The 13047-nt window shown below is 43.8% G+C and overlaps 1 protein-coding gene across 1 annotated transcript in view; it reads right to left on the bottom strand.

Annotated features, from left to right (window-relative positions):
• The window catches only part of NPAS2 (neuronal PAS domain protein 2), a 163203-nt gene that overhangs the window by 49184 nt on the left and 100972 nt on the right, over positions 1-13047 (bottom strand). Inside the window, exons 4-5 of the mRNA XM_086701345.1 lie at positions 8399-8490; positions 3712-3801 (exon numbers count right to left, since the gene is read on the bottom strand). Coding sequence (XP_086557471.1) covers positions 3712-3801; positions 8399-8490 — 182 coding nt within the window. The remainder of the gene's footprint in view (positions 1-3711; positions 3802-8398; positions 8491-13047) is intronic.

Genomic DNA, 13047 nt, shown 5'->3' with positions numbered 1-13047 from the left:
AGGAAACACAGATTATGCCTACTTTGAGTCTCTCATTTGGTTCTGCCTCAGCCATATGATTCTTTCCCAAGTCTGTCAGAGGCATGTGACTTAGAGTCCCTTAGATCTTTCCTGGAAAGTTTTCATTTCAGAAGCTCCCTCTAGCCCTTGGTCTTCCATGTGCACACTCATCCGCCATGCCCATGTTTCTTCTTTGACCACCTGTGTTCGTTAATTCTAGATACTGAAATGTACTGGTGTCGCCACCACAGGAAAGTTTTGACTTTGTCTTAACATCATTTTCTTCTTTGAGCTATTTTCTTCTTTTTTTCTCTATCAAGTTGGGAGAGAAAGTTCTAGCATGTTTCAGCAGAAGATTGCTATACAGAAATCTATCACGGGAGTTTTTGCCATGTCTGAGTTTCTGGTAGTAGGAAGGGGACAGAGAGACTATAAACCTGACAGTCTCAAAATAGAAAGGAATTCTTGCTGCTTTTTGTCCCCCAACCTTCCCAATCATGGATGGGCCTCCAATCCCAGGCCACGCAAGCGATAGTGGGACCTAACCCCTGGTGTGCCAGCCTTTGATACCGATGGGGCCCTGCTGCCGGGGCCCACAGCCTCCTGCTCCCTGCCCACACTGCGTCTCTGTTGGACGTGCCCTCCCTCAATGGCCACCTCTCCCACGAAGACTGACCACTACCTTTCAGTTCCCCATCCTCTCTTCTTAACCAGTCTCCCTACCCTGAGAGTACACTGAACTTTACTCTGTCTTATATAGAATTCTGAGTAGTGGTTAAGCAACCAATCCTAGAGTCAAAATGCCTGAGTTCAAATTCCAGCCCCACCACTTACTGGCTATAGAACCTGAACCTCTGTGTGCCTTAGCTTCCTCATCTTTGAACTGGAGTAAGTACCTATCTCACAGAGTCATTGTAAGAATTATAAGGGTAAGGAGAGCGAATGTGATATAGCTCTAGCTCTGTGCCAGGTACTAAGTGCTTTACACATATTCACTCACGGGAGGCACTCTTAGTGGTGCCTGGCACATAGTAAGTGCTCAATACTTGTTGGCTATTTTCCGATTAGTCCCTAATGGTTTTACAGGTGAAATCTCTCAACAAAACTGCAAACCCTTAAGGGAAAATAATCTCATGTGGGCCTTTCGAAAGGCTGCATTGTCTGTGGACAAGCTGTGGACAAGTCCTCGGCTCATGCTGAGTAGTAACAAAGTCAGACTCAAAGTGAATTAAACCAAAAGCAGAATTCCCAAATGACAACTCCAACCCTTGGCATCAGGAATAACACCGGAGCCGAGTAGTGATGAGCTTGGGCTCTGCAGGCAGTCATGTCTGGGTTAGGCCCTGCCCTACACTTCACTGGCCAGGCCACCTTGGGTTTCCTTCTTTGTAAAATAGAGGGGATAGAGGTATTCTTGGATGGGCTCCTCTGCTGAACCAGCCGGTGACTGATTGGCACCTGGGAAGCATCCATCCTTAATCTCCCTTGTCCACCCACGAGAACAAAGATGCAAGCAAAAAAAAAAAAAAGAAGAAGGTGATGCTCTGGATAAAAACTGGATAATGTAAGTTAAATAGAAGTTAAGTTTGGGGATTGCCCATCCTGAGCTCACCTCCCCTGGCGAGATTTTAAGGGCTGACTCTGTGTGTCTGGGTGTGGTCTGTGTATTGACAGATGCTCATGATTCATATGAGTCTCTAGCATTGATAAGCCAGAGACAGGGTCATTTCTGATCCTTCCAGAGTTACAGAATCATTCACATAGGTGGTCCTAAAATGCTCCGTAATTTCAAATCAGAATTCCAGACTTACTTTCTGACTCCCCTCTGTCATGTATAGCAACTGGGTCATTAGATAATTACTAAAGCATAAAGCAGAACAGAACAAATCCTATTTGCCCAAACATCTCTGGGCTCCTGCATCTCATTCCTGGGTCATTAAGGAGGCTCCATGTCATTGCTTTCAATCGGTGCCTGTCATGACCCCAGTCCATCCCTTCAAGACAAAACACAGACTCCTCCGAAGAAGCACCCCATCACTTCTTTTTCCTCAGCCACCTCAGGTCAGCCCAAAGAAGCTGGGCTGATTTGGTGGGATCACTTCTGTGTTCCTCGTATCGGCCTCATCACTATTCTAGCCTCAGATAAAACCAGGGTGAAACTGTGCTTTCGTCTCCTTGGGACTAAATGAGAACCAGCCTCTCTGACAGCTATCAAAAGGAGATAGCCCCACCCCCCCGCCACCCCCACCTAATTCACTTGGAGATGGTGCAGGGAGTGGGCCAAAACACAAAGGTTAGACAGATTATGGGGTAATTCAAAGGCATCTGCCTAGCAAGGTAAAAACTGCTTTTCTGGGCTATGTCACACAATGACCAAGCAAAGGAAAAATGTGGACAGTGGCTTTGATCTCCACACAGTGTCATTTGCAGAAATGATGCAATGGGGAGTGGCTTCCGAGGACAAGTGTAACCCAGGACAGCATGGAATCCTGGGCCAGTAGCAAAGCTGGGTTCATCACCCCAAGGAAGCAGAGCTGCTCACAGAGCAAGGCCACGCTGCTCTCTGTCAGGTGCAGCTAAGGAGAAGCGGCCATGGTCCTCCAGTGTCTTCCTAGCCCAGGATTTCCTTTGTACAGGAACTAGGGGAAGCAGTTACCCTCCTTATCACATCTGCTGGCCACCCACCCACCCATGTGCGGGGAGTGGGAAGTGGTGGGGTTAGGTGGTCTGGCAGGGCTTGTTGGGAGGAGAGAGAAGAGAGGTTTTTATCTCATTTGGGATGCTCCTGGTAGAGCTGTCATTCAAGATCACACTCTGTAGGAATAAATAATGGTGTGGCAGGAAGTGGAAGGCCGGCCAAACGCCTTTGAGAGATCCCCAGAGGTGGACCCTCCACAGGGTAGGTGCCGCTTGGTGAGTGGGGGTTAGCAGGGTGCCAGGAGGACTTATGTAGAGAGGAGGAGGAGACGGAGAAAGGAGGAGAGGCAAAGAGGCAAGAAGGTAGCAAAAGAAGGAGGAAGAAGGGGAGGGAAGAGCATCTAGGATGGTTTTTGTCAAGCAGCACCCACCCCCACTCTGAGCCTCCACCTGGCTCCCCTGGACAGCAGGGCTTGTCCTGCTGTCCACACTCTTCTCATTCCCCAAGGCCTCCCTGGTCCAACTACATCCTCTCAGAATAGTTCAACTCTCCCCCCACCCTCCATCCCCCCATCACAGATCCCTTACTACCATTAAGTGTCACCACCCACTTGTGATCTCAGACATGTCCTCAGTGATCCCCAAACCACGCCCCATCACCATCCATCTGTTGTACATTCCTCCACCAGCTCTGCTTTGACCCAGGAAGTTGGCTTTTCCCTTGGAGGGACACCCATCAGCCTCGGTACAGGCTCTAAGATCTGCTAACTGTGCTGGGACTCTCTCATCGGTTCAGCTGCTGCATGGTTTCTGGGCTACAGAGGGTGAGGACCTGCTCCCATGTCCCCCTGACAGGTCGGGGTTTGCCAAGATCTTGGTGCCTCGCTTGTTCCAGAATGGCACATGCCTGCGTCTGCCCTTCCTCTAGAAGGGAAGTTCCTGCTGAGAACACCATTAGCTTTTCTTAACGCACACACCCCCTCATACCTACGTCACCCCTGATCTGAGATCTGAATGGTTCTCAAGGTAAGATGATAATGTGTACTGGCAAAGGTCAGCAGAGCAGACACTTACCGGTAAATGCCCCAGGAGAGGCGTGATACTGTCTGAAACATAGAGGATGCTGCCATCCGTGGTCACTGCGATGATGAAGCCGTCTAACGCCTGCGGAAAATGCAACAGTGGAAGGCTCCTTAGCCGTGCTTTTATGGAGGAGGATGTCACTGAAGCAAAGGACCCCCTGTCACGACACTGACTTTGTGGTGTAACTCTTAGAATATTTCCACAAATAACCTCGCCGCACTTTTCAGCCTCGCACAGGAGGATTTCGTACGCGGATTCGTCTAGCCTAGGCAAAGTGCTTGCCAAAGCAGTAAAGGACTCCCTGGAATCCTACCTGTTGATATCATGAGACAAAATTTAGCCATGAAAACTACCTAAGTAGTGTTTAATGATAAGCATCCCATTGGGCTAAATCAGAAACACCTCAATTACCATTAAAAGATGTCAGTGATATTGTATGGTTCCCATCCCTCTACCCTCAATATGGCTTTGAGTTCAGCAGGAAACATTTACCGGAAGATACTGGACCTAACAGATGCATTAACAACTGTCAGTCAGGGTCAACCTCTGCCTTCATTCATTGCCATAGGAGGAATACCTCCTGGAGGAACTGTTTGTAAAGAACATTCACATTACTTACTGAGTGTCTACTGTATGTGAGGCATGCTGCTGTAGATGCTTCTGATAGGAAAGAAGGGGTGGAGGCTGCCAATGTTTTTCTTTCTTTCTTTCTTTCTTTGAGAGAAAGCGCAAGTGGCGGAGGGGCAGAGAGAGGGGGACAGAGGATCCAAAGCAGGCTCTGAGCTGACAGCAGTGAGCCCGAAGCAGGGCTTGAACTCACAAACTGTAAGATCATAACCTGAGCCGACGCTGGAGGCTCAACCACCTGAGCCACCCAGGCACCCCAGCCGTCAACATTTTCTTACAGACACCTTTGCGGTTTTGTTTTTAGATTCTTTACTGGATTCTCATGATGCTTTCATAAGATATGCAAGGTGATTTCTAAAATTCAGACTATGTAATTCTGAATGGGGTCCTCTTGGCTACGGGCTATATAGGTGCCCAGAATAGATGGAAAAGATTAAAACAAAGCCCATCTCACCAGAAAACAAATCTCTGAGGGAGTAAAAGGCTCAGGTGGATACTTACTGTAAACCTATCACTGTTGCTTTATTGACAGTATCTTTGAAGTAAAATCTTCTCTGAATGTGAGGATTTTTCTGCTTTAAAGGGGGAAAAAAGCCACACCGAAATATGTGCTTAGAAAGTTTTGGAAACGTTTTGTATGCATTCAGCTAGTTCCTCCCGGGTGTTACTGGAGGTCTGCACTGCCAAAAGGGCATGCATTGTCTGTTAGGTGGGTGCAGCTAAGTGCACTGCAGCAGGAATCAGAAACAGTCCGCTAACTGCACACAAGAGGCACTGTGCCAAAATGGGAGGGAGTTCTCTTCACCAGGAAAATGCACACTAGGGTCATGTGTTATTTTATACTTACATATGGCAGTATATAAGACTGAAAACTAATATAAAGCATGTTTCTTAAGGACCTCATCCTTTTGGATTACATCAGTGTTTTTCCATGAGGGGCAAAGCGACCCCTCCCCCCTGCCCCCATTAGGGACATCTAGCACTGTCAGCAGACATCACTACTGGGGTGGGTGCTGCTGGCATCTAGTGGGTAGAGGCTGAGGATGCTTTGAAACATCCGACGATGCACAGGATGCTCCCCCCCAACAAAGAATGATGAGGTCTGAGATGTCCATAGGGCGGAGATTAAAAAACCCCCAATAAAATTTATGGGTCATGGTGAACACAGAGGTACATCCTGGTACCTTTTGTTTCTTTTCCTAATTGGTTTTTTTTTCCAGTCATATTTTCAGCCCTCCTGGCGGTGAATTTTACAAGGTGGGGCCACTGTTGAGGATGTCAGCTGGACCTTTTAGGAAAAAGTGGGGCAGAGTACTGGGAAAATAGAAACAGTACAAATGATCTTGCACAGTGAGCCCAAGCCCCTCTTGGATTTGTAAAGCATGTGGGTGTTAAAGAGCTGAAGGTATTTATAGATGGAAGATAACTTTCATCAGCTTATTGGCGTTTCCCATCCAATGCGCAAGACGTGCGCTGAGTCACTGCTTGGAAAATGCTTGTTGTGGTGTTAGAAGGTCCCCTCAGTACCATCTGAGTGACTCAACACTCTGTGACTGGGAAGTCATGCGTCCCTCTCAAAGTAAAGTTGACTGTGAGAACAGCTTCGGGGACACCCAAAACGCCATAATGGCCCAAATTTTATACCTGCCACATGCCAGAAAGACATGAAAACACCCCTTTATGTCAATTCCTGTGTCTGATGCTTCTTGTGTTCCCTGGGACAACCTCTGGGCTATGAGAAAAGATCACTATAGCTTTTCTGAATAAAATTCAGAAGAAGTACTACAAATTCCTTAATTGCCAATCAACAAGAGCTTTCCCTTCTTTCCTTCCCTTCCTCCTTTTCTTTCCTTTCTTTCTTTCTTTCTTTCTTTCTTTCTTTCTTTCTTTCTTTCTTTCATTCATTCAGAGTGCAAGTGGGGGAGGGGCAGAAACAGAGAGGAACCTCATGGTCATCAAGACATGGCATCTGAATCCGTCACATTCCCTGAAACGGCTCTGGAAAAGGAGAGGGCTGTGCAGCTAGAAAGAGACACAAACTAGTTAGAAATTGCCTAGTGGCAAATGGTGACAACATCATCCTGTGGGGGCCACTCCAGGGCCCAGGCCATCTGGGAGAATATACTGGAGGTACAGTTACTCATCACCAGGTCTGTGTCTACTGAGGAGCAACAGGTTGGAATAAAAGTCTAAAACAAAGATCAATCAGAAGTACTAGTTGGTGGGTTTCCCAGACTCCTCAAAGCTGCAATGTGTCCGGAAGACCTGCTTGTTGTACAGTCTTAATTTCAGGCTTAATTCACTCACCTAGCATGATTCCTTTAGATCCACTTCAAGAAGTCTATACTGGGAGCAGGGGAAAGTGCATAAAGAATATACATACAGGGGCACCTGGGTGGCTCAGTCGTTTAAGCATCTGACTTCAGTGCAGGTCATGATCTCACAGTTGGTGGGTTTGAGCCCCACATCGAGCTCTCTGCTGTCAGCACAGAGTCTGCTTAGGATCCTCTGCCCCTCTCTTCTCTCTTTGCCCCTCCCCTGCTCGTGTGCTTTCTCTCTCTTTCTCTCTCAAAACAAAATTTTTAAAAATCTTTAAAGAATATACATACAAATCTAAAAATCTTTTTCTAGAAATTCCAGTCTACTGAATCTCAGTCCTGCCTTTCAGCCCAAATATGTATCCATTTTTAACTTTATAAAAGTCTTGTTTCCTCAAACACTTTTGATTTCTTGAAACTCAGTGGGAAAGAGAGAAGGCTGTGCTACACATTCTGAAAAAGAGGCTGGGTACTATAGGGTTATGCGTTTTAACTACTGTTCCCTAAGAATTAAAAGATAAAATGGTTTATGTAAAGTAGCATAATGATACATTAATTCAACATTATATTTCGCAAGCTGGTCTAAATTTAACATACTTAAAATGCATTGCTTCTGGAGAAAGTTCTGTATTTTCTTTAAATATAGTTCACATGCAGATTTAAGTATCTTTCATTTTATGCAAATGTTCATTAATGCGCTTATATTTCATAATATTTGGACATCTTCGTTCTGGCACTTTCTTACTCCAGTACTTTCTGTTTTCTGCATAGTTAATCTATGTAAATTAAAGTTTACATCAGTCTTGTACAGGCACCTAAGAGGAGATACAGAAAGAAGCCACTCTCCAAAAACCCTGCCAGGAACCACGGACATGCAGCCAGTGCCTAACTTCCTTTCGCTGAACTCATTTGTCCTGTTGCCTCTTCTAAGTCAAGGGCCCAGACGTGCCAGGTCTGGAGCCTTCTCTCCCTCCACTATCACGTCCATGCGCTCCCAGACTAACGCCCAGTTTGGAAGTCAGAACACCCAGCCACACGTTTCCGTAGAGACTCATCCTCATCTGTGCAGTTTCACCCAAATGTAGACACAGGACATTGAAGAAGCCCACTGGCCCGGATCAGCCAGATTTCCACAAATACAACCCTGGAGATGGGCGTGGGCACCTAACTTTCTGGAGGAAGACACATGAGCATCTTTCTCAGCCCAGAAAGGGCAGGGAGGCACAGGGTCACTTACAGTTGACACCCACATGCCATGTTGATGTAACAGAACTCAAGTTCAAAGCCTAACTTGAAAAGAATTTTGTTTTCAAAACGTGTTCTACTAAGGGAAACATAATCGCTGCATTCTAAGGAGGAGGCTCTCTGAGCCAAAAGTCAGTGCAGAGACTAATTCTTCCTCCCCCTTCCCCTCTGTCTACCTACCTGCACCCTTGCCCTTCCCAGCTCCAAGATTGGGTGTCCCTCTGACTGGGAGCCCAAGAGTGGGGTTCTCCTTGCAGTCACGGATGCCCCAGCACACACTCACATTCAGTTTGGGAATTCTTGCTTCTACTGCCAAACTCAGTAGCCAAAATATAAGCAATAGCATGCAGAGCTCCAAGGGGTATCTGTTTCAAGACCTCTTTCCAGAGTCAAGAATGGTTGTTCACTTTGGGCACAGGGTCTTATCTGGAACAAGCAGCTACATTTTGATTTGCAACCAATGAAGCTAATTTGAAAGTGCATTTCACCTCCAACATCAGCTGGGTGAATTCTTCATTACTGAGGAATGAAGGCTTCCAGTCTTGCTGAATATCACAGATTTCCGTTTGCGCTGAGACTTCTAAAATAAAACACAAACTTTTATGTTAAAAGTCACCTTGGAATTAGAATTAACAAACAAAGCATGCTTATTTCTGTGTAATTTTTGTGTAAACTTCTGTGTCATGTAAAGAAGCCAGTATAAAGAAATATGTTACCCTGATTTCTAAGGACTAGGGACTTTGGATGTAATAGACTTAAAAAGGTCTCTGGATGTTTTCACACCCTTTTAATGAGGTTCAGGAGAAGAGCGCTCTACTCTCTGCATGGCTGGAGTGCCTGCCAGTAGCAAGCAGCACAAAGCCCTTGAATTTCTACAGGACAAAGCCCACCATCAGCAGTTGGGGGTTAGGTAGTTGTCACCTATGAAGGTAATGGAAACATCGACTGGGATGGTAGGACGAGTTCCTTAGCTGCCTCTTTATGGTCAAGGCAAAGCAAAACACTTTGGAGATCTGGGGTTTTCAAAATTCCAGAAACATCTTAGACTTGTAGTAAATGACCTACTGTGTCTATGCAGGATGTAGTGTAGTTTTCAGCATTTCCAGGTACTGAAGTTCAAAATGTTAGACAAATATATGTTACTTAGTGGCTTTTACAGCCAGAATTTATTCTTGTCAAACTTTTTCTAGATTTATCTATAATTTTCTTGTTATGGTGACTACCTTGTACTGAAGATGTTACTCACATTTGTAAATTTAGTAGTCATTGGAATACACAAAACTCCTTATGTGCCCTAGTTCTCTTGCATTTTTGAAAGTGTATTTTTTATTACTAAAATGTTCCTAATAATATTATTACAGAGAGATCAAATGCCATATCAGATATATTTGTTTTTCCTGCAGTTTATCCTCCATCTTAACCAGCATTTTGCTCCACTTTATGTAGTACGAGGTTTCTTTAGGGATTATTTTCTTGGTGCTCCCAAGATGGTTTCTTCTTTCAAGATTCTAAATGAACAAGCTATTTCTGCCACTGTGGCCAGAGGCTGCACAAGGTGAAATGCATCCTGGGAAGCAGAGGCAGTGTGCTACACGCAATTCTGGGCCAGTGTTCATTCCAGGGTGCCAGCCGAGGCAAGGAAGAGAGGGTGAAACTCTCATTTCCTCAAATGGTTGCCACAGTTTGACCACTTAGGAAAGAAATCTACCAAAGCCATGTTAATAAATAAATGCCATAAAGGTCTCCCCCTTTCCCTAACACATAAACTCATCTGTAAAGTTCTTTTGACCATTAGGATCAAGTTGTAGATTAACTGTCCAGGAGAAGAGTCTTTCCAGGAGTCCAAAGTTGATTTAGACAATGGTTCATTCAACTTAGCAATAAAGGAAAATGAAAGACCCATTTCTTTTCTGTAAGTAACTTTTAGATCATTCAGTATGGCTTAGATACTTTCCAAACACCAGCATAAGAATACTGAGAGCAGCCATTTTATTCACTTTGTATTTCAACAATTTGATTGTAATCCTTAGAAGTTAAGGCTCAATTCACAGCATATTAACTTTTTAAAATGTTTTCTTTTGAGAGAGAGACAGAGACCGAGACAGAGAGAGAATGAGTGGGGGAAGGGCAGAGAGAGAGGGAGACACAGAATCTGATCCAGGCTCTGAGCTGTCAGCACAGAGCCTAATGCAGGGCTCGAACCCACGAACCATGAGATCATGCTCTGAGCCGAAGTCGGATGCTTAACCAACTGAGCCATTCAGGTGCCCCATCAATTCACAGCATATTAAAAATGCGTGTGTGTGTGTGTGTGGGGGGGTGTCTATGTTAGATAAAATGTCTCAAGGCAAATAGAAAAATGTTAAACTGGGAAATAAAGTTCAGTGTTATAATCATGTCTCCATTGGCATTTGAGGTTCCAATATTAGAAGCTATAGGTGACAGGCAGGGTTAGCAAAGAGGTGTGGTCAAAGTAATTTCTAAATAGCAAGGGAAACAAAACCACCTGGGAGCATTTTGTTTTCAGGAAAACATTGCAATGAATATTTAAACCCCAAAATTCTACTATAGTATAAGTTGTAGTTGTGCCCTAGAGTGCTCGCCTTCTAATTGTTCCTGTTATTCATGAAATAGGAGAAGTATGTCTTTGAGATATATGTAGTCAAAGCAAAGTCTTGGAAATGGGGTAAAAACTCTCTACTAAGCTGGGTTAACATTACCCTGTCCAACAAAGATGTTTCTCTTTTTTCTGCAGCTTCTTCACACAACCTCATTCCTTCTCCACTAAGGCAGACAAATTGAAGGGGCATGAATGAGGAACAGGATTTGATGTTGGAAGAAAATCCCTAAATCAGCTTGAGATTCACACAAGAAAAGGAAAGCATGCAGGTCAGTCTGGCCCTGTAGAAGCAACATTTAGATGGGCATGGATAAGGCCGTGTGATACACTGCTATTTACATAATTTAGGGACTTATCTCTTAAAACAGATACTGATGATACAAAATTTATCTACAAAGAAACATGGTCAGGTTCTCAGTTTGATCTGGATTACTTCAAAGAGAATACATATGGATCAAGATTTATCTCCCAAGCTGAGAAAATGGGGATGCTTGAAAGATTATTGAGGAAAGAGTCATTATAAGTAATTATAACGACTACCTGGACCTAATCATCTTTTCTTACTTATCATGTGGTCTTGCTTTATCATGAAAGCAGAAAGCATGTCTAAATCCACGGTTCTTAACTCTGGCTGCACACTGGAATCACCTGAGGAGCTTTAAAAATACACATGCTTGTGCCTTACCCAGTAGTGTGCTAGTAAAAGGCTCTCCATCCCTACAAATTAAAAAAAAAGCCCTCTGCCATATCTGTGGTGTAAATACTCCCATGGTGGCTGATTCTAAGCTGTCAACTAGCTTGTAAAACTCCTGAAAATTTAATAATCATCTTTTGCAAGCCAGGATGAGCCAGCTCTAGCTCACCACTGGGGTTCCACCCTAGATGTTCTGATGTATTGGTCTCTGAGGTGAGACCTGGTTACATGTATTTTAAAAGCTCCTCAGGAGATTCTAATGGGCAGCCAAGGTTGAGAACCAGTAGTCTAAATGGCTGTGCTAATGGACAGCTATAGCACAGCTATGATACAAATATCTGTAAGAGCCCCATGAACTATGCCTTGTTGAAAAACAGTATGGTATAGTATTAAAAACTTGGGCTCTGGAGGCAGACTGCCTCATATAGATTCCCCATTATCATGGCTGGCTGACTCAGGTGACTGACCTAACGTCTCTGTGCCTCAGCTGTCTCATTTGTGAAATGATACTAACTTAGGGGAGCTGCTATGAAGCTCATTTGTATAACTATACAAGAATCCTTACAACAATGCCTGCCTGGCTCATGGTGAGGACTGAGTAAAGGCTGACCATGTTATTCTCTACCCTATTGCAGATGCCTGCGGAGTTCATGTCCATTTGGATTATAAGTGAAGTTATTGTTTGTTTTTGTTTTTGATTTAATCCAAATTTTGGTCCAACCACTGAATTCCTCCATAAAATCTACTATGGATTTTTTGGGGTTTTTTTGGAATATAGTATCACAAAGGATAAGTAAGATCCCAAGGTGATCCTGGTTGCATTTAAGGGGGCTGTACAAACCAGTCTTTAGTCTTATAAAAAAGGTGAGATGGATATGGGTGCTCCTGGTGTTAGGAGGCTGCATTTCTGTTGACTGATCTTTTCCAGATCCCAACTTGACAATTCTGTAATTCTGCAGCAGACAGAGCCCAGCATAAATGTCACACTGATGAACTTGATCCCAGCTGTCCTATTTAACAGCTGTCCTGCTTCTCAGTGGCACTGACCTAGTTTGAGTAATTTGCGCAAAATATCTCAGTAATCAAACCAACCTGCTATTTCACTTAGCTAAATCATTATTTAGGAAACATAACCATTCTGATTAAATTATTGGGGCAATCGAATACTGCTGCAACACTTTATTCCAATCCTGCTTGATTGTTCTTCCCTGGCTTTTAGCAAAAGCAATTAACATACTCTTTACACTCCCCTGGGCAGCTTTGGAAAAAAAAGAAGGAGGATGTATCATTACTGTCATATTTTTAATAGGTATATACAATTATTAAAGAAATAATAAAAGAACAGCAAGTATAATGAAACTTTCTAATGTCCTAGCTGTGCCCTCTTCCATGAAATCATCTTGTCTAGGAAAATGTTCAGTGAAAGAGAAGCATCACTGTAAGCACAGAAGAACTGTAATTATCTCCTCAATAACCTGACATTTCTGACTTTATTATTTTTGGTGTCATGGTTAAGGAAAAAAAGAATTCTGCTCTTTTTGCTTGTTAATATCTACTGAACCCTCTTAACTCCTCCAATTTTTTGGTACCATCCATAGGTGAGCAGCAGGGCAGGGTGGTCAGTACTAAGAGGTAAAATGGTTTAAAGGAAAAAGGTAAAAGGGAGAGAAGGCTATTTGAGAAAGACATAAGGTCAAGGACAGATTCAAGTGGTAACTTCATATAATAGAATAGTATATACCAATGAAAACGAACCAGTCAGAACATTGGAAGAACACAGATTAACCTCATAAACATCATGTTCATAATGTATGATTCCATCT

This window comes from Puma concolor, chromosome A3 (genome assembly GCF_028749965.1).
Source record: "Puma concolor isolate L17-30 chromosome A3, mPumCon1.1.hap2, whole genome shotgun sequence".
In the NCBI taxonomy this organism is placed as follows: Eukaryota; Metazoa; Chordata; class Mammalia; order Carnivora; family Felidae; genus Puma; species Puma concolor.
Note: the sequence above shows the minus strand (reverse complement) of the source record. Positions and strands in the feature narration are given on the sequence as shown.